At 42.1% G+C, this 21,923-nt stretch overlaps 2 protein-coding genes across 2 annotated transcripts; one reads left to right on the forward strand and one right to left on the reverse strand.

Annotated features, from left to right (window-relative positions):
• Positions 1 to 7,852: 7,852 nt before the first annotated feature.
• On the reverse strand, positions 7,853 to 13,566 carry LOC131141514 (mitoferrin-2-like). The gene is made up of 4 exons (XM_058091603.2): positions 13,104 to 13,566; positions 9,576 to 9,804; positions 9,445 to 9,501; positions 7,853 to 9,117 (listed from the first exon to the last, which is right to left on the reverse strand). The coding sequence occupies exons 1-4, from the start codon at positions 13,443 to 13,445 to the stop codon at positions 8,564 to 8,566; spliced, it is 1,182 nt and encodes a 393-aa protein (XP_057947586.2). The 5' UTR covers positions 13,446 to 13,566; the 3' UTR covers positions 7,853 to 8,563.
• Positions 13,567 to 14,055: 489 nt separating this feature from the next.
• On the forward strand, positions 14,056 to 19,018 carry LOC131129248 (ectonucleoside triphosphate diphosphohydrolase 4-like). The gene is made up of 14 exons (XM_058072574.2): positions 14,056 to 14,209; positions 14,481 to 14,605; positions 14,681 to 14,839; positions 15,202 to 15,407; positions 15,477 to 15,627; positions 15,715 to 15,818; positions 15,889 to 15,948; positions 16,017 to 16,165; positions 16,315 to 16,481; positions 16,600 to 16,804; positions 16,871 to 16,990; positions 17,053 to 17,138; positions 17,223 to 17,384; positions 18,379 to 19,018. Exons 2-14 carry the CDS (start codon positions 14,598 to 14,600, stop codon positions 18,593 to 18,595), a joined length of 1,794 nt encoding a protein of 597 aa, XP_057928557.2. The 5' UTR covers positions 14,056 to 14,209; positions 14,481 to 14,597; the 3' UTR covers positions 18,596 to 19,018.
• The last annotated feature ends 2,905 nt before the right edge of the window (positions 19,019 to 21,923 follow it).

Genomic DNA, 21,923 nt, shown 5'->3' on the forward strand with positions numbered 1-21,923 from the left:
GTTCCCCCCCAGAAAGGAGCCGCGTGGTGCGAGGGGCAGCCGGGCTGGAGGTGGTGCCAGCAAGCAGGGGGGCAGAGAGGGGAGGGAGGTGGGTTCTTGTCAAAGAATTGGGTTTTTATTGCTACAAGTTGCACCATTTAGCCAGAATGGGGTTGGGGGGGGGGGGGGGGGTAGAGGGTCGAGTCCTGTGCTCCTTTATGTTGGTTTGTGAGGGGGGGGGGGCTTGTTCTCAACATTTCAATTTAAATATATCCTTTAATAAACGAAATAGCAGCAATGATAACAATATATGATTAATAAATGATTAATAAATGATTAATAATCGCTTCATTAACACACCCACTGTGTCACTCAATGGACACACTTGAATTGCCTTTTAATTAAGTGTGTTAATTAGGTATTGTAATGACAGTAGGTCATTCTCATTATCATTTATCTACCAGTTTATATACATTTACATGACATTTATTTACAAAATCATACTTTTTAAAACTATTTTAAGGAATTATTAACATAATTTGTTAAAAACAGCAACACCCGGTGGGGGGTTTCATGTTCAAATTAAGTACATTTTAAAACAACTTCATAGATAAAAATAGTAATTAGGAAATTTGCTGAAATGAATACATAATTTCATAGATAAGATTCAATTATTATCATTGAGGAAAAGAAAAGCATCCACATGCATGGAGAACAAGGTAATCATAAAAAATGGATGACTACACTCTTAAAAATGCTGGGTTAAAAACAACCCAATCTGGGTTGTTTCCCAACCCAACGCTGGTTAAATATAGGACCAACCTCGCGTTGGGTTATTTTAACCCAACAAGTTGGGTTGGTTCTCTTAACCCAACAATTGGGTTGTACATTGGGTTGTTCATATGACCCAACGCTGGGTTCATATTTACTACACGGCTGGGTTATTTCAACCCAACAAGTTGGGTTGCCAATATACCATATATATATATATATAATTTATTTATTTTTATTGTATGCTAATATTATTAATAATATATTACAATGACACCAATGTAACAATAAAATATTTATTTATTATATATAATATATTTATATTACATTTCCAGAACATACAAATATAACAACTCACAACATTTCCTTCACATATGAACAAATTATGTCCAAAAAAATTACATTTTAAGAACGGGTGAGGGGGACAGCTATGAGAGAGTGATATATACATAGAACAAGAGGCTCTGTGAGCAGCAGCACAAATGGGTAGGCGATTGTGCCTGCTGCAAGTATTCCACCATGTTAGCTCCGACCTATGATGAGAAAAGAAAAAAAGGTAAGTATTTTGTAAGTATTTCTAGCAGTGCAGAGCAATTGTCATCAGCTCTCTACTGAAGCTATTTCAATATATATTCTACGGGGAGAAGTGTGACACCTGTAAAGTCAATGGCGTGTTCAACAATTTATTCAGGGGGTTTGGCCAGTCTAATGTTTGGTCTGTGGTTTATACGTCACACATCACTATGGAGTAACAACTTACACCAAGTTCCAACTTGTAAGAATAGTGCTTCATGAAATGAGAAACAGCCATATGTTACGCTGTCACACATTCCACGAAATACAATCTTTTCAAGTCGCTCCTCATAAAAAGAGTCCTGCTTTAAAACTGTGTAAAAGAACAACTGGAGTCATGTCACAATTCATTTACATTTTAATTTCTGTTGAAAGGTAAATTACTTACCAGCTTAACATCGATGAAGGCTCTCTTCACCTCCTGAATACTCGCCCGGGCCAATTTCCTGCCCTTTTTAAACACAGGCGGAGGGAGCAGGATGGGCAGCAGCGTCATGGGCAACTTCTCCCCTGGCATCTGTAGGACAATTATGGGTGTCATTACCAGATTGTTGAGAACATGAGTTTTAAATATTATAATATATTACAATTTTAGATAAAACTGTTTTCAATATGTTCCACTACTGTGCAGTGTTGTCGTATTGCAATCAACCCTAAAATAATATTGAGAAAATGTCTCGATTATGTTTACTTGGTCTATATTAAAACACAAAAACACACCCCAAACATTTTTTTTTACCAATTGGGATCATAATGTGTACCATAGAGGGTTTGTCATCATTGTCTCGAGCAGTGGTGAGCAAACTTTGACTTGCAGGCTGATATAACAGCAATATACGTATATTGGAATCACAAGATGGCTCACCCTGTTAAAAATTTGGGTATTGGTACAAGCAACAGTGACTGACCCACCACCATTTCTTATGTCTATAACATATAGCAGGCACAGTAGCTACTGTAAAACAATACCCATAAAATGAAGGCATGAAGATGACTTACCTTTCAATCATCCCCGGTAGCTGCCACTCAGTCAATTTGGAACTGACAAACTCATCCATAGATACTTTTCAGCGAACTGAAACATCACAAAGAGGGTCCATAAGAACAAACATACCATGAAATGAAATAAGATTCAGTAGTCCAAACATTTATATGCAACTTACAAAACTGTCGTCGAATTCGCGCCCAAACTGATTAGTATACAGTGGACTATCGGTGGCTAACGGAAGCCCGCTAGCATGCAGCAGTCTAGCTTAAAAAAACACAGGTTCATCAGCACGCTCGTATTAATTCACGAGATTCTTTAACTTGATATCACATAAAATGGCAAATTGACGAGATAACTGACGTTGTCCTCATAACTATCACACATGTCTCTTGTAATTTCAACAACATAGTTTGGTTCCTACATAGCTCGCCAGCGAATGTGTTCGCTTGCCACTTTTGGAGGGAATGGAAGTTTGCTAAGGTTACCGATCGATTCCTCAAGCTAGTACTCAACAGTGCTTCACGAACTTACATTTTAACACGTTTATGAAGCGTTATATAATAATATAAAGTCATTTATACTGTAAAACAATAGTGGGAATGTAACAAACCTTGCTCCGTGCTGAAATTGGTCTCCTCAGATGAAATGTGGGGTCCGAACGAAGTAAGTTTGTGGGCGGGGCTTTGTTGCGCATGTCCAAAATTCTACCCAACGCTCTGGGTTGTCCAAAATAACCCAGCACAATATAATGGAAATCACAACCCAGCAGCAAATAACTCAGCACCCAACAGAGATAACCCAGCGAATTGGGTTCTCAGAATACCCAACTCAATAAAAATAACCCAATTAAATGACCCAACAGGCTCAACCCAGCGATTGGGTCAAAAAAATAACCCAGCATTTTTAAGAGTGTATGAGATGCTAATTTGATGTTTGTCATTGACTAACAAACAAGTGCAGGTCAATTATTAACAAGATGGAAGTGGAGGGTGTCAATTAGAGGGGAGGGGCATCAATTATGCATCATTTGTCCCTCCTGTTGTGCTCTAATTGGACTCCCTCTATATGTGTCACCAGCTTCTGGAAACATCTGACTAAACAGTGTGCTTCTCAAACAATTCCAAAGCACCATAAAAAGAAGGAGAAATCCAAAAGTACCCCCCCCCCCCACACACACACAGACATTCATACATACCCATGCCGGCAGTCTGATGGTCTCCTTGCTCAAACTGAGATCTTTGGATGATCTGTGTGGGACAAGACAGAAATAATGGAGGATTATTGAAGATCTGATAAGGAGGCGGGCCCTCAGGTGATGTACACAAACACAGGTCTGTCAAGGGTGGGCCACATCAAACGTCTTAATCTTTATTTAAACCTTTAAAGGGGACCTATAAAGGACGCAAATGTTAGCGACACTAGCATAGCGTAGCAAGCAAACAGTGCTAACGCTACATCAACAACAACATTATGCTAGGTTACCCTAGCTGAAGAAAAACAAACTGTAAGCTCCCACCTGACTGACTGACTGACAGATAGTAGGCAGAGCTCTGGGTGTGATTTTAAGATGTGTAGTGAAGCCTTTTGGTAATGGTATTATTTCATTTGAACATGCATCAGATTACAATTGAATGCATCCCATAATCAGTTCACAGTTCCACATGTCCAAAAGGAGCTTATTAGCTTATTAAGCTTATTAAATCCTACCCCTCCATCTGGTACTTTTACAATCAGTAACTGTTACATTTGTTCACTTCCTGCTTTCCTAATATAGTTTCTTTTTTTTTTGTCACGTACCGAAGTACGAGGTGATATGACCATACAATGACATAATGGGTACCATATTAACTGTCAATATAGTAATATTGACAGTTACTAAGTGTCAATATAGTAATATTGACAGTTACTATATGTCAATATCAGTTACCATAGTAACTGTCAATACAGATACAGTGATATTGACAGTTACTATGCTATGGTACCACATATGCTATGGTGTATTTCAAACAAGCAGTGAGCGCCTAAATCGGCCTGGCTTATCAAGCTAAGGGTCAAAACAACAACAGTTGGCAGTTGACTTGAATGGGTTTCCTTTTAGGATGTGTGGCGAAGCCTGTCCCCCCCCCCCTTCATGTTAAACACACACATCAAAAAGTCACTTTTGCCTCATCTAGGGGCCCTGTAAAGATAGTATTTGCAGTTAATATCTGACACCATCAGTGTATCATCTCCACAGAGTGGATCCCAGCTATTATGGGATGCCAGCGCTGCATTTAGAAGCGTTCTGCTCATCGTCGTCTCCCGTCAGACTTCCTGACAGCACCTAATAGATTTCAGCGCGGACGGGAATGTTTGGTTTAGCTTCTCTCGATGGTTTCCCGTGTCCGCGGTGGGAGAGCGCGAGGGCGGCCAAGTCGAGACGCTCCTTTGGCTCGTCCATCAGTCTTCTGTAAATATTTGCACGGTCGTCCACATTTATCCTGCGAGCGCCGCGGCTTTCTGGGGCAAAAACATGGCGTTCCTGGGAAGATAGCAGCACGTTTGTGTCCAAGAGATTTATCCCAATGTGCCAAACACACATAAATTCACTGGCAGGCGTGTTTCTGTAAAAGTCATTAGGATCGTTTATCAGCTGCAGCTGGGAGAGAAAAAGTACCAAAAAATCATCAGCAGCTGATAAAGCAGGGGTCTCCAAAGTTGGGCCTGGGTGCCTTTTGAGGAACACAAAATCTGCTTTCTGCAAATTCTATAGATCAAATACTATGAAAACATTACACAAAAACACTGACAATGGAGCAAATCCCCCCAAAATGTTGGAATGATTAAAGTCAATTGACAAATGTGGAATATGGAAAATGGGAATTTTGACACAAAAAATTTGGAATTCAGGAAATGTGGACATTTATTTTTCTTACCACTTATTCATGATCTAATTTATTTTCCTATTCTTCAACTGTTTGGTTTTTATACATTTGTATTCCATATTGAGCTGCGTTTTCATAAACAGAGATTTGGATAAAGAAGACAAAGGTACACTTATAGATCAAAAGATATGTGATTAATTACAAGTTAACTACAGACAAAATGAGATTAATCAAGGTCGATTTTTTTTCAATTGACAGCCCTAGTTTTTACATATTGACTGATTGTGCTTTTGAATATTGGATTTGTGTTTTTACATAATTATTGTGTTGTTACTTATAATTGTTTTAAAATTATTTTATTTATTCATGTTGACTTTTTTACAAATTAAAGAAAATCATGTTTTTCCAAATTTTCATATTTATGTATTTTTTAAATCTTATTTAATGTATATGTTTTTATGACTACTATTTTTTTTCAGTTGTTGCATATTATTATTATTAGTATTATTTTTATGTATTAAATGCAAAGAATATGAAACACATTTGTCATTTTGCAGCCCTGCACACCCTGTACTAAAGATACAAAAAGTTTACTTTGGGATGGATGAAAAAGGGAAAGGAGAATATCACTCCTCTACTATCGTAGACTCCGCCCTTCCTGTGTAAGCCCCACCCCTTCGACGAAGTTTCCAAAGCTCGACAGGCTGCTCTTCATTGTCGCTCTGGAAAGTTCCAGGCAGAGGTGGTCATGGTAACGCACTCATACACGCCCCCTATTCATCAACTGTCTATCAAAGCCGTGCTTCCCTCCCATTGGTGATTCACGGCATTGATGTAAATTCACCTCTGTCGCCATCTTGTCCTGACGTCACGGTCTACGCGCGAACAGCAGTAAACACAAGCTAATGCTAGCATCAGGAATAAGGCTATGCTAGCCACACAGACTTAGACAAAAGTTTAAGAAACCTACGTTTTTGGCAAAGATTTAAGAAGCGGTTTAAGTTTTTGGTCTGTAGCTGTAGTATACCCAAAAAGATTAAACCTATTTTGTCTGCATCTTAGAGGAATTTAGTTATGTTATGTAAAAACTACATATTTGATTTGTTTGTTTGTAAGGCAAATAGGCTATTACAGGATCAATTTTACAAGAGCAAAACCCAATTATTCACTCATAACCAAACAACTTTGTCAGCGAGGTTGTTTATAGTGCAAAGTAAGTATATCACCAAGTTCTGTCTGTCAGGGAGCAAAATTACTTTGTTTCTTAAAGCAAGGCTTTTTTGCTATCAAGATTACACAAAAATTACAACCTATTTTTTGTTTTTGTCATTATGTAAAAAAACAAAACATATATTTTTGTTGCACAAAATAAAGTGTTAGTTTGTATTACGCAAAAACAAGAACAAATACTTTGGCTAGCACTATGGCACAAAAACTACACTAAGGATATTTTATATTATAGTGTAACAAAATAATGTTATGCAAAAAAACAAAATTTAAAACCGTGCTGAGTTAATACAAAACTACACGATTGCAAAATGATTTTGTAAACCTAAAACGTCCCGAGCAATATGTTTGTTACTTTTGCTAGTATCTTGTGGGGGGGGGGGGGGGGGGGGCGTGTCCAGTTGCTGTTTACCTGCAGGGTCTTCTTGTCCAAGCGTTGCCCATCATGTCTCACTTTACCTCCCGGCTGGAAAGCTGATCTGATAGTACTTCGGACAGGAAGTCCGAGGTCACGCGCTGCCTCCACCCCCAGCCTGGAGGGCCGCATGGCGGCAGCTGAGGTCGCAGCCAAGGTCAACATTTGGCGCGTGGATGGAACAGGAGACAAATGGAGGTGGAGGACACGCAAACATGTCCCCCTCCGAAGTCGTGTGAGGAAACACAATCCTCCTGCCCTGCTGTGATGAATGTTCCAATGTGGGGACCACTTCCTAATCTTTCCATCGTCGCCCGCAGCTGACAAGAAAAAAAAATCCATTAATCTTCATTCACTTTGCTATAGCTACGCGGCACGCGCCCGGCGACGCCATCTTGGATTTTGAACACCAATAGTAAAACAGAAACCATTTATTGGCCTCGTAGGAAATAAGGAAAATACAAGTAATCTATAGTTGAAACCATATTCTTCAGTAAAAAAGAAGTGAAGCAGTGTTAGCAATATCATAATCTGCAAAATCATTGTATAGCGTTAATAGATACGACAGAAAACATGACCAAAACAAAAGTAAAACGTGCAGTGTTACTTGTGCTTGATGGCCCTTTGCTGCCTTAAGAGGGGTATTGTCCTCTTAAACATGTTATACTGTCATGCAGCCCCCACCAAATGCAACATTTACTTGTGCTGTCAAAAATATCCATTACGACAGAAAACACCCATGTATCGTAAACAGAGATCTTAAATTAAACAACGACACCCTCTGCTGGACACACGTGAGTATCACCCTGCATAAACACCACTTACCTTCATGTACCTGCTACTTAAACCTGAAAACAAGCCAAATAAGACACACATCAAACATACAATTGAAGGAAACTAAGTAAATATTTTGTATAGCTGTGGGGGCTGTTTCTAATATTTGAAAACTAAGGCAGTCAGATATTAGAAAGAGCTGAATGTGCTGCAGTTCAGTAGTTATGTAGTCAAAAAATAAAAAAAGAGGCGTGAACAAAGTGGAATTGAGTCTTGGAGCACCAAGAGAAGACCCTGCTTCTGCGAGGAGCCGCCTTAGCGACTTTATTTACAAGCAAACAAAAATACAGGTGTCGCTTTTGAGCAGCGTTCAATCAAGCGTCTTGTTTTCCACATTACATGTTAGTTCTCGTCTATTGGGGCTCTTTGGCTTGCAAACCTTCTTTTACAACTCGGTAGAACATCAGTGAGCTCCTCCGCTCATATTTCAACTTCCCAGAGCACAGCTCAAGAAAAGACAGACTAGTCCCTAGACAAGTTAGCTAGTGGTTTAGAGCGTCGTTTAAATATATGTTTCTATTTTGAGTATTATTTACATGGCTGTATGGCTTCCAAAAAAATAAAGTCATCCACGTAAGAGTGAGAGTTGTGCGTTGGCTGTGTGGCGGCTAACTGAAGGCAAGGCGTGAGTGATGTTACGTTCAACCAAACGTTACTTCCAGGCTATAGCGTTCGCTGCTAACGGCTTGGCTCGAGAGGGGAAAATCTTAAATTTAGCAGCTAATTTGGATTTGAATTAAAATGAGAAAACGCTTGAAGGTGTTTTTCTGCTGGAAGCATGATTATTGTTTACTATTATTGTGTACTAAAATGTACCAAAAACACGTTTGTGTGGGGGGCGGGGGTTCTTCCAACTTTTTGACGCCTGAGAGCAGCGTCGTGGGTGAGAGGTTCCAGCGGGTAAAGGACCCTTCATTTGTCGCAGTCTCCACGCAGTCGCCTCTTGTGCTGCCGGTTGGTGATGGCATACTTGAAGAACTCGTACACGGACCAGCTGATGGCCGTAGACGGCATCTGGTAAATGATGCGGGCCTGGACTCCCTTGAAGAAGGCCCCCACGCCACCCGTCCTATACACCATCCGAAAAGCCTCGCCCAGACCGGAGATCTGACGGGCGGCAGCCGCTCCTCCCACCTCCGCTTGGATGACGTGCACGGCGGCCGCTTCCTGTGTGTTCAGCAGCGTCTTGCAGACGTCAAGTGGTGTAGTGGCGGCGGCGGCCAGCGCTCCGGCCAGCGCCCCCGACACCACGTGGGAGGTGGGGTTGTAGTTTCTGTGTGGGTTGAGCACCTCCTGCAGGTACTCGTAGGTCATGAAGTGGAGCGCCTGGAAGGGCACGTTCATGGTCAGCTGGGTGGTATAGCTGCGGTAGAACGCCGCCGGGCCCTCCTGCCGCAGCGTGGCGCCCACGCAGTCCAGAACACCACGGTATGGGGAGTTGAACATCTGAATGCGCTGCTTGACCACTGGAGGACAAAGAGACAATAGGTGACCAGAATCCGGGTTGTCGACAGGAAGGTGGGAACACTCAGGAGGAAGTGAGTAGAAAACTATCAAATCAGTCAATTTTAATTCTTTACATTCTCCTTCATGTTTCAATGAAAATTACATGTAATCTTAACAACCCATTTCATATTTACACTGCTTCAATATTTCTATATGAAAACCCCACTCAGTAAAGCTGTTGCATTGGAATAACAAAACTGTACTTTGCCGCCCCCGTGTGTTCTAATGAGAAATTACATAAAGCGTGAAGAATGGATTGATGGGGTTGTGGAAGTGTATTTGTTTACCTTCAGCTGGGTTCATGACGGCGTCATGGAGCACCGTCGCCATGCAGCCCGCCACACCTACACAAAAACACACAGCAGACACGCTAAAGACAACGACGCCGCAACCGAATCATGTGACACTTCACACTGACCGTTGGCAAAGTGGCTGTTGGCGCCGGGGTGGACGGCGTCACTCAGTGTGACCTTGATCTTCTCATAGCAAGCAAAGTAGAGCGCGTGGGCGGGCCCCGCCCCCACTGCCAGCACGTTAACGCCTCGGATGGGCCGCCACACGCCCTCGGTGCGCACGATCTGCCGCAGGGCGTCCATCACGTTGCGGTAACGGGCGCCCGGCTCGGGATGAAGGCTCTGCATGCGCGTCTGCCGAGAGATAAAACTCATTATTATTATATTGTTTACTTGTATTCATTCATTTGTATTAGGTCTACACCACAATTAGGGATTTACGAATGATGTTCGGGATGATTTGAGCAATGATGATGCTAAATCGATAAATCCAATACAGTCTTCCCTCGTTTATCGTAGTTCACTGATCCCAGACCCCTACGACAATAAATACATTTTCCGTGATATATGATTCAATGTTAATAGTAGCTCAGAGCATAGAAAACCTGTTTATGACCTTCTAAATATGTTTTTTTTTAAAACATTAGAGTGCTGTAGACATGTAATAACAACCATATAGTCACCTTTACACTCCTAATATTCATCGTTTATTAATTTATATTGCTCAATTCTTAACAGGCCGTGGCTGACGTCATGTGACGTTAAGGTAATGTCTAGTGACCAGATTGCTATGTATCTTTTGTATTTCTATGTGTTTTGACTAATAATAGGCCATATTCTACAACAAAACAGCAATCATTTATTAAAAATAGAGAGGGAGCAATAATCGGAATGGGATATTGCGAGGGATGACTTTCGTACTAAAAATAGCTGCGATTACCTGCACACCTCTGAGCTCACTTGTCAACAAACATAGCGTGGATCAGCATTGCTGAGACGGTGTCTGGGAAGCCTACGAAGACGCCAGCCATACAGCTTAGCTTATGCAGCGCAACAAATAAGAGAGAAAGCTTGTTTGCCTTTGCCATAAAGAGCTCATGACAGGCTGAATACCTGACATTCAGTACACAATTTCTGCCAAGGGCTTTAATTTTTCATCTAACATTTTCAATTATGTAAATTAGACCCCATGGCCCTCATGCAACCCACTGTCACAACCCGCAGTCCCATTGGCAACACTGACAGTTCATGGTAAAAAAAAATGTGCAAGGTCAAAGTTCATTTGGAGTTCAACTATGGACTTTAGCTCCAGAACAAGTCCAAGTGGCGCAATGCTGAAATGTCTGTGGCTGAGTAAAGTCTAGGAAATATCCAATCTGAGTTTCTGGGAAACAGGAACTCGGGTGGAATGTATCCAGTCATCCTGAGTGTGCGCAGCGTCCAAACTTGGTTTATCTGGCACGCTAGCGTCACGACAGGACTGACGCACGAGAGTACACACACACACGTTGAAAAATGGTACACAGCATCCAGAAAGTTAACAATGGGGGACTCACACACATCCTTGACACACAATATGGCCACTTCAACATGTCCGAAATAGAAACTAAAAACTCTGACTTCATCTTGTCACAAAGTCACACCAATGGAAAAAATACCCCCACATTCAAAATACACATAATTTCTCTTACTGCTTGCTCAAAAACCTTGAAAACACAATTTGAACCTGTCGACAACAAGAAGAATTGACTGAAAGATGAACTTTAGCATAAGCGCTCCAAGCTACGAGGAAAGAATGAAGAGTATTCTCTGACGCACTGTTCAGGGTGGAAACTTTAACGACCGAAGTTTCTTCCATCCGGAAGCTAAAAAGATCTTACTTGACTTCCTGGTACTGGCCGTTGAACTCACCTTCTGCTTTGCTCCTAATGGCTTAGCCATTTCTCGACTAAGTCTATAGTTTAGGTAACGTTTAGGTAACGACAAATCTTTGTTATTTCTTCTTCTTTTTTGTTACATTGCCTACATTTGTTACATTACATGCCTTCTTGCTACATTTTTTTCTTTCTTTATTGTTATTTCTGCAAAGTGCCACAAATGGTCTGGCAAATGGCCCCCGGGACACACTTTGGACACCCCGGGTTTACATATAAAAGAGGCCCCAGGCTGTGTCTTCTTAGCACTATTGCTATCATGACTCTCACTATTGGTCTGCATGTGTGTGGGGGTGTTTTGCAAGCCTCCGCATATCGCCCCACACAGCGGTTGTACCAATGCACACTACCAAGGCTTGTGGAGGTGCCCTGCATGTCTGGATCGCTGAATATATTGCCTTTTGTGACTTGTGCTTGTCTTTGATTACAGAGTAAATGCATGTCGCAAGAAATACCTAACATCTTTCACTTTTAATATGGAATTCGGAGCACTTTTTTTTATGTAAGCTCACGTCTACTTCAACATTAAGTGGACAACAAATCGGCTAGTTCTATTACATGAGCTCAATCCTTTCCTATGTACTAATTTGGGCTTGGTCTCATTTTACTGCGTCTACCAAGTGCCAGCTAGACTTGAATGTTATTAATGTGGAATACAACCAAGCAGCTGTGGTCATACTTCAGTGGGGAGCTGCTCTGAGGGATGACAATTTAAGAATTTGGACTTTAAGCCTGGCCTTAGCAGGTTTGCGGACAATTTTGACATGAATTTCATGTTCATGATTGTGCAGGACTGTACTGCGTCACTGTTCCTGCAAGAGCCACCATTGCATGGAACTAGAAAATAGAAAATAGAGCAGTAAATGATGTCATAACCGGTGTACCTAATGTTGGGGCCACTGAGTGACCCCTTCAAGTCCAAATAAACAAAATGAACAGTTGTTGGAGTTAAAGTAACGGCCCGCTGTATATGGGGTAAATGCTTATGGTTGCATAAGTAGACACACTAGTTATGAAATCTGTCTCACTCAACAAGTCATAGAATATATGGCTGTCAAGGTGCTTATTTACAATCACTGAAATATGACCGCTTTCCAGTCTGTGAGCATCGCCTCTTTACATTGAATCATAAAATTATATCGTCAAATGGTAGTATTTAAAACGATAGCCGAAGCATTATACGAATGATTCCTGCCCCATTCAAAAAGTACAGTCAACCCAGCGGTTGTTTTGTGCGGCAGTAACAACTTCTCGGTGTAACGCAGCTAAATTCGGCCAATAAATGCTACAACGGAGTCACAATAAAACAATAAACGCGCAGCAATAAAAAGTTTACAGCAGGATTTCCGATCATGGATGTAAGCTAGCCTACTTTCTGTAGCTAGCGAACGCATGCTAACTTAGCAAACAACTGTCAAACCTGCTGACCCGTTGAGTGACTGTTGTAACTATCACGTTGTGTGTGTAAATATACATTGTGCGTTTCAAAAAGCGTATCAATATGTATATATTCACTTACTCAACCGTGTACTTGTCGTTTATTGCAAGCTAACAGTTAACTGACCTCTGACAGCAAGGTTACCAAGCTTGCTAGCTTACGACACACTCGAGCATAGGCTTGTGTCGCGGCCTATCGGTTTTACGCAACTTCCTTATATATTAAATAAAAACCTGAAATATTTTAAATGAGTCAAATTGTGTCCTTGTGTGTAGTAATACCTTCACGCAGTCGATAGGGTACATGAGACAGTGCTCCATGATTCCAGCCACGGCTCCAGCTAGCATGTGTGTGCCGGTGGTTGCTCCGTGAGGCAGTCCTTCATAGTCCACTTCTGCCTCGTTCGAAGAAGAGCTCTCGGATGTTGTCCGGTGCAACGCCGGGGCAAAGTCGTGCTCCCCTGATACTCTTGTTGGCAACACCCCAACGAAGCCTCCAGTGGTGCCCAGAAGTCTGCCACCCAGCCATCGAATCTCTGCCCCGGTACCGACGCCTGCAACTCGGTTGTCTATACCCGGTGCCTCCAGGGACGTTCGCCGGGACACGAAGCCGCCCGCTTCCATTAAGACGGCGGAGGGAACGGTCTTAAAAACAACAAACAAGCGGCCCCCCTATCCGCAGTCTTCACCACACCACCGCCGGACACCGACACACTTGGCGGGTCTATCATGTGTGAATGAACATCCGGGAAATGTTATCTACCTGGGCGGGATGTCATAGATATCTAGCAGATGATTGGATAGTATTCCTGGCAATTACTTCCAGTCCTTGCCATTGGTTATTTTGGCAATACAGAAAGGCGGGCAGATTAAAATATAAAAATAAGCATGACATTCATTAATTTTCATGTTCACAAAACCAACCAAAATGTTATTATGCTACCAAAATTACAGAGTTTATTGCTTTTGGTGCCGTTTGTGTAATTATAACTTTGTGACTGCTTACCACCGTGTCTTAAAACAACAATTTGCTGCTTAGGACAAAATAGCAATGTAGTGAATTTCATATTTAGCATCACATTTATATGCATTTCTTTGTACATGTGTGCCTTCATAGTAACAATATTCCACATTCGTTTACTTTGGTACTACAACCCGCTTTATCCGACTGTCCCTTAATGCAGCACTCCAATTGGGCCACGTACTCGATGACGCAATGACGTCGTGCCGACAGGAAGTGGGCGTTTGCAATCCTTACAGTCGTCTTTGTCGCCTTCTTTTAAAACTATTCATTGTTGCAAGTGAATATATCTGTTAGTAGTGTATTTTTTCCGAAGAAACGACAAGTGTCGGCCTGTATCGTCATAGCAGAGGATCGACTCCTTTGGGTAGGTTTAAATTCAACACAACACCATATGTCTACACTTAACGTTAGCGGTGTTGTTAGCTAATGCTAGCTTAGCTACACAACTGGACGCCAAATGAACATATTTTTAGTGTTTTGCTAATATAACCACGTCGTTGTGTATCACCACCTTAATGACAATCTTAAAGATGATTGATGGAAAGTGTGACGTGGCTGTCATGTGACCATATTATGAAGCTCAATGAGGTTAAAGGTTAGATTGGGTTAATATGTGATATATTCATCCCGTACAGTGATACAAAGCCAGAACACAGGTGAGTGTCCCCAGGTGTGGGTGGGACCCAAAGTGAGGCTGACGGCGCCATGAGGTGACGACTGTGACAACGAGTGCTTGAAAACTCTGCGGACATATGGCAAGGTAACGCACCCCTGTCAGTTTTTAATGTGTTGTCCAAAATGGCCGTTATATGAATGAAGTGTGCGGGTGTTCCAGGATCACGTTGTGGTGCCTGCCGGCGTCCTGGTACTGCGGCGTGGCCCCCAGACAGAAGCTGCTCTTACTGCTCCTTGCCACCTCCGTCGTGCTGCTCCTGGGGTCCTACCAGAGGCACCTATGGGGCCCCCAGAGGGCACACGGGACCCGGGTTAGCAAGTAGGTGCTTTTGTTTACCTCAAGTGTTTCACATAGAACACAAAGGCGGGTTAGTGCAATATTAGCAATATTTATATATAAATAGAAATTACTCTTTATTCATATTTATTAATTCCAGAAATACTCAGTATGGCTCTGAGAACACATTCCGATTTTCTACCCATTGATTTGTCTTCAAAGGCTGAGTGTTTTTGCTGTATTTTAGTTTGATTTATTCCATTAAAACAACGCCATGGCGAAAGCAAACAGTTCCTTGCGATAAGTTCTCATATAGGAGGTCAACATGAGGGCAGCTGGTTTTTCTCACATGGACTCGGATCAGGTCTACAACGTTATCGACCCGGATTCTATGTGGCCTCCAGGTATCTCTCCAGCTTGGAGTCCATGGAAGCCACCGACCTGCTGGACCCCGCCCTCAACTACGGCATCGTGGTGGACTGCGGCAGCAGCGGCTCCCGCGTTTTTGTCTACTACTGGCCCCCCCACAACGGGAACCCCCACACGCTGCTGGACATCCGACAGATGAGAGACCCGGACCGAAAACCCGTGGTGAAGAAGATCAAACCAGGTGAGCGCATCCGTGCGTCGTCTGTCTTCTGTCCATTCCAAAGTTGACCGCGGTGTTTTGGGATTTCAGGAATTTCCACGCTGGCGACGGCGCCGACGCAGGCCAGCGACTACCTCTATCCTCTGCTCAGCTTCGCCGCCGCTCACGTCCCGAGAAGCAAGCACAAGGAGACGCCGCTCTACATCCTGTGTACGGCGGGAATGAGGCTACTTCCAGACAGGTGGGGGGGGGGCAGCGATGTTCTTCGCAAGTCCAGATAAAAGCCATCCATTAGTCTTCAGTCGTTTAAAAAGGCTTCTTCCTGCAGCCAGCAGGCGGCCATTTTGGACGACTTGGTCACCGACGTTCCACTTGACTTTGACTTCCTGTTTTCCCGGTCGCACGCTGAGGTCATCTCAGGGAAACAGGAAGGTGAATTACACTTTTTTTTGTGTTGCGTTTGACCCGTGTGAGTGAGGCGCTAACGTGTGTGTTTTCTAAGGCGTGTACGCGTGGATCGGTATTAACTTCGTCTTGGGCCGCTTCGACCACGCCGACCAAGGTGAGGACGCTCGACGACAAAGCCATTTAAGGCCTGACGCCAACTGGAGAAGTCTTTGTGTCCCACAGAGGACGCAACTGTCGAGGTGACGACGAGTTCGCAGCATCAACAGCCAATCAGCCGCCGCCGCACTGTGGGCATCATGGATATGGGCGGAGCCTCGTTACAGATCGCATACGAGGTGCCCGGCGCCATCACCTTCAGCTCCCCACAAGAGGTCAGTAACACATAAGCTATTTACATAACTAGCTAACGGGCTAGCAACTAGCTAACTAGCAACCACTTAATGAATTCAATCAGTACTCATTAGCCTAACTAACAGCCAAGCTAGTAACTAGCTAATAACCCGTCTTGCCGTGGGTGCAGGAAGAGGCGGGAAAGAGCGTTCTGGCGGAATTTAACCTGGGCTGCGACGTGGAGCGCACGCAGCACGTGTACCGCGTGTACGTCACCACCTTCCTGGGCTTCGGCGGCAACATGGCCCGCCAGCGCTACGAGGACCACTTGCTCAACAGCACGCTGGCAAAGAACAGGTACATGCCCGCTAATACGTGTTAGTATGGCTAGCTATGCTAAGAAGGAATAACGCTGCCTTGGGGGAGGGAAGGGGCGTGTCCTATTTGTGACGACGTCCCGCCGCGTGTCAATCAGGTTGCTGAGCACTCAAACGGGCCTCACTGAGGAGGAACCGTACCTGGACCCCTGCCTGCCCTTCGCACTGTCCGACACGGTGGTCCGAGACAACCGCACGTTGCATCTGAGGGGTCAGGGCGACTGGGCTCGCTGCCTGGACGCCGTCCAACCCTTCCTGGGCCTGCGCAACGCCACCACGTCGGCAGCAGGGGGCGTGTATCAGGTGGGTTTCCTCATTTAAACGACAATGGCGCCGCGTATTATTATCAACATGACTTCCTGTCGACAGGCGCCCATCAACTTCAGCAACAGCGAGTTCTACGGCTTCTCTGAGTTCTACTACTGCATGGAGGACGTGCTGCGTATGGGGGGGCAGTACGACAGCGCCAAGTACTCGCGAGCCGCCACGGTAAGCACAAAACACGCCTTGTTTATGTAACGCGGGACTTCAATGTCTCTTTCTGACCGCAGGACTTCTGCGCCACCAAGTGGTCGACACTGAAACAGCGTCTGGACAACAAGCTATTCTCCCAGCAGGCCGACATCAACAGACTCAAGTACGTCCCCCGCTGTTGTGTTCTTCCCCGGGGACAGGGGGACAGGGGTGGCCAACAGCGCCAACGGGTGTCTTTGTGACGCAGGTCTCAGTGCTTCAAGTCGGCCTGGATGTACCAGGTCCTGCACGCCGGCTTCCGCTTTCCCAGCGACTACCGCAGCCTGAGGACGGCCCAGCTGGTCTACGACAAGGAGGTGCAGTGGACTCTGGGAGCCATCTTGTACAAGACACGCTTCCTGCCTCTCAGGTACGACAATGTAATTGCATGATACCGTATTGTTTTACATGGCCTGCCAAATTCACTCCAAAAAACACACTTACCAGTTTTTATTATTTCAAAATAATGTTATATAAATATAACAACTTTTTTTTTCTTTAGAAAATATTTGATGCATTTTAATGTATTTATTTTTAAGTAAAAATAAGTTTTTCATCTTTAATAGGATATTCATAGATAATGGTTATACATTTTAATGTTATTACTTGTACTTTATATAAAGTGAAATACAAAAAAGAAGAAAATTTGTCAATATTTTATTTTTTAACAGCACTTTTTTATTATAGGATTTAAAAAATTTTTATGCTTTTAAATTTTATTCCTTTTTATTTTTACCCTACATTGAGTAAAAATGTTAAGCAAAGTAGAAAAAGACATTAAAAAGTGGAACATGCATTTATTTTTTTAAAACAAATTTTCATTAGTAGGAAAAAAGTATGTTTTTATACTTATTTTACTTAAGTAAAAATAATTTCAAGCAAAATAGAAAAAAATTTATTAGGATTATATTAAAAATATATATTTGTATGCATTTTAATTTTATTTTTACTGTAATTTACTTTGAATTTTTAAGCCGAAAAAAATGAAATAGTATTTTAAAAAATATTTTTATTAGGATTATTGTTTCACACATTTAGTTTTGACTGAATTTTTTTTATTAAATATAAAAACATAATGTTCATATTACTAGAATTAATAATTTTTTAAATATTTTTTATGCATTTTAAATTGTATTGCTTTTACATGATATAAAAAGAGACACTATTTCTCACTAAATGTAGTTCTCCTGTCAATTATTTTTACTGCTTGTTGGTAAACCCAAAGTGAAAATACTTGTACTGAAAAAACGACACCAGGAGGTTGCCTACAGCCGCAGCTGTTCGCCGTCTGTCCTCACAAGTCATCACAAAAAGTAAAGTTGCCAGATGCACTAGTAGTAAATTCACCTGCTTCATGGGTCCAGGGACCTCCAGCAGGAGGCGCTGCGGCAGAGCCACCCCAGCTGGCTGCGCTGGTCCTTCGTGTACAACCACCACCTGTTCTCCCTGTGCATCCTGGTGGTGGTGCTCGCCATCCTGCTCTACATCCTGCGGCTACGACGCATACACCAGCGCGAGCAGCGACAGGCCGACGCCCTCGACCTCCTTTGGGCCGAAGAGGGTGAGGCGCTCCTGCCGTGAGGACGCCAACCGAAGGACTTCTAACATTCCTTGATATGGAAAAGACAGGAGGGGGCACTATTTTGCAACCGGGATGAAGACGTTTTTTTTTTTTTTTTCCCTCAGATGACATCATCCCGTTGTCCTACTTGAATAATCGTTCTGACCAACCTCAACTTTTTTGTTTTGAACTCTACTACTGACAGAACAAAACGGCCCACACCACTTCTGTGTGCAATTTTTAAATACTGTGAAATGGAAAGGGTACCAACATCACCTTTTAACCACCATGACGCTTGTCCTCCATTCTTGTCCTTACACTGTCTTCCCGTATGATGTCCCTGTCCTTAAGTGTCCATTCCTGCACAATAAAAGGCGAAGCGAGCATGGTGCAATACTGACCTGATAGGATGTTGATTCATGTGAATAGAAGTCAATAAAAAAACATCCTTTTTTACCAACTTGTTGCGTTTGCAGTCTGCTTCCAGCGACATCAGACAAGTGACAATAGCTACACTTTAACTGAGGGGGGGGAAAAAGTGTATATTCTTGCAAACAAATATTTGGAGATGTCATCTGTATTTACAATAAGAAAAAAATGGAAGACTTACAAGGTTGCAGATAATCTTCCTCGCCCTGAGATCTGAAAGATCTGAGCTGGGACCGGCCACAAAGGGTATACAGTGAAGAAAATAAGTATTTGAACACCCTGCTATTTTGCTATTTCTCCCACTTAGAAATCATGGAGGGGTCTGAAATTTTCATCGTAGGTGCATGTCCACTGTGAGAGAGATAAACTAAAAAGAAAAATCCAGAAATCACAATGCATGATTTTTTAACAATTTATTTGTGTGATACAGCTGCTAATAAGTATTTGAACACCTGAGAAAATGAATGTTAATATTTGGTACAGTAGCCTTTGTTTGCTATTACAGAGGTCAAACGTTTCCTGTAGTTTTTCACCAGGTTTGCACACACTGCAGGAGGGATCTTGGCCCACTCCTCCACACAGATCTTCTCTAGATCAGTCAGGTTTCTGGGCTGTCGCTGAGAAACACGGAGTTTGAGCTCCCTCCAAAGATTTTCGATTGGGTTCAGGTCTGGAGACTGGCTGGGCCATGCTAGAACCTTGATATGCTTCTTACGGAGCCACTCCTTGGTTTTCCTGGCTGTGTGCTTCGGGTCGTTGTCGTGTTGGAAGACCCAGCCACGACCCATCTTCAATGCTCTGACAGAGGGAAGGAGGTTGTTCCCCAAAATCTCACAATACACGGCCCCAGTCATCCTCTCTTTAATGCAGTGCACTCGTCCTGTCCCATGTGCAGAAAAACACCCCCAAAGCATGATGCTACCACCCCCATGCTTCACAGTAGGGATGGTGTTCTTCGGATTGTACTCTTCATTTTTCTTCCTCCAAACACGCTTATTGGAATTATGACCAAAAAGTTCTATTTTGGTCTCATCTGACCATAAAACTTTCTCCCATGACTCCTCTGTATCATCCAAATGGTCATATGCAAACTTAAGACGGGCCTTGACATGTGCTGGTTTAAGCAGGGGAACCTTTCGTGCCATGCATGATTTCACATCATGACGTCTTAGTGTATTACCTACAGTAACCTTGGAAACGGTGGTCCCAGCTCTTTTCAGGTCATTGACCAAGTCCTGTCGTGTAGTTCTGGGCTGATTCCTCACCTTTCTTAGAATCATTGAGACCCCACGAGGTGATATCTTGCATGGGGCTCCACTCCGATTGAGATTGACCGTCATGTTTAGCTTCTTCCATTTTCTAATGATAGCTCCAACAGTGGACCTTTTTTCACCAAGCTGCTTGGTAATTGCTCCGTAGCCCTTTCCAGCCTTGTGGAGGTGTACAATTTTGTCTCTGGTGTCTTTGGACAGCTCTTTGGTCTTCGCCATGTTACAAGTTAAAGTCTTACTGATTGTATGGGGTGGACAGGTGTCTTTATGCAGCTAACGACCTCAAACAGGTGCATCTGATTCAGGATGATACATGGAGTGCAGGTGGACTTCTAATGGGCAGACTAACAGGTCTTTCAGGGTCAGAATTCTAGATGATACACAGGTGTTCAAATACTTATTTGCAGCTGTATCACACAAATAAATTGTTAAAAAATCATGCATTGTGATTTCTGGATTTTTCTTTTTAGTTTATCTCTCTCACAGTGGACATGCACCTACGATGAAAATTTCAGACCCCTCCATGATTTCTAAGTGGGAGAAATAGCAAAATAGCAGGGTGTTCAAATACTTATTTTCTTCACTGTACCATCACTAACACACTGCATAGTCATGGATCCAAGTCCTGCATTGCCAGATCTGTCCCCCTACATGTCCAGGGCGTCTGAAGAAGGCCAGAGGTTTCAACCTGTGGTTGCCAACAGAGGTCTCGCTACCAAGTATACACTTGATCTTTTTCCTCATGTCCGATTATTTTATGCTAATAAATTAAGATTTAAAAAAATATTTATGCATTTAAATTTTTTACTTTTATACCAAGAATATGCTTTTAAAAAATGAAGCAGAAATCAGTAGAAAACATTTAATTCGGTCAAATTTTATTTTTATTAAATATTTTTATCAGTAGGATTATTATGCTTATTTTAAAATAATTTTATGCAGTTTTATTTCATTTTTAATTGTTTTATTTTAAAAATTTTTAGAATTTTAATTTTATTTTTAATTATTTTAATTTAAAAATGTTATAATTGTAATTTAATTTATTGTCATTCATTTAATTTATTTATTATTATTTTTAATTAAATTATTTATTTTCCTGTCCATTAAAAATGTTATAATTTAAATTTTATTTTAATTTATTTAATTTATGCCTTAATATTTATTTATTATTATTTTTAATCAAATTATTTATTTTCCTGTTCATTATACCAACAATTTTAAAATCATACAATGTGATTTATACTATTATTTATCAGAAATAAATTTAAAATTACAATTGAAAAAAGAAAAATTTGGTAAATTTAAGACTCCTGTCTTAAATTGTCTTTTAAAAATATTATTTTCCTAGTTAAGAGCATATAAAATGTGGCTACAGCCTTCTAACTACAGTTTTGAACATTATTAGAGCCCCGTAGGCATGATATAACACCCCTATAGTCACCTTTACACTCCTATTACCCGATATGAGACATAAAATAAGACATAAAATGTACTGCTGTTACTGTGTTCTGGTGGGAGGAAAGTTCAAAGATTTGCGGCACAAAAAGTGACATCAGGGACTACACCAAAAGTACTGTAAATACTGGAAGTACTGTAAAAAAAAAAAAACATCCCAAAATGGAATCACAAACCTTCAGAGCTCCAGGCT

Source organism: Doryrhamphus excisus, linkage group LG9 (assembly GCF_037039965.1).
Source record: "Doryrhamphus excisus strain RoL-2023G ecotype Guam linkage group LG9, RoL_Dexc_Guam_v1.1, whole genome shotgun sequence".
NCBI classification, from domain to species: Eukaryota; Metazoa; Chordata; class Actinopteri; order Syngnathiformes; family Syngnathidae; genus Doryrhamphus; species Doryrhamphus excisus.

Coding starts and splice junctions, on each gene's coding strand:
- LOC131141514 (XM_058091603.2), bottom strand. CDS start 13,445: ATGGAAGCGGGCGGCTTCGTGTCCCGGCGAACGTCCCTGGAGGCACCG. Junction 9,805..13,103: donor ACCCTATCGACTGCGTGAAG/GTATTACTACAC, acceptor ATCTCTCGGCAG/ACGCGCATGCAGAGCCTTCA. Junction 9,502..9,575: donor CAACAGCCACTTTGCCAACG/GTCAGTGTGAAG, acceptor GTTTTTGTGTAG/GTGTGGCGGGCTGCATGGCG.
- LOC131129248 (XM_058072574.2), top strand. Junction 15,949..16,016: donor CTTCGACCACGCCGACCAAG/GTGAGGACGCTC, acceptor TGTGTCCCACAG/AGGACGCAACTGTCGAGGTG. Junction 17,385..18,378: donor ACACGCTTCCTGCCTCTCAG/GTACGACAATGT, acceptor TCATGGGTCCAG/GGACCTCCAGCAGGAGGCGC.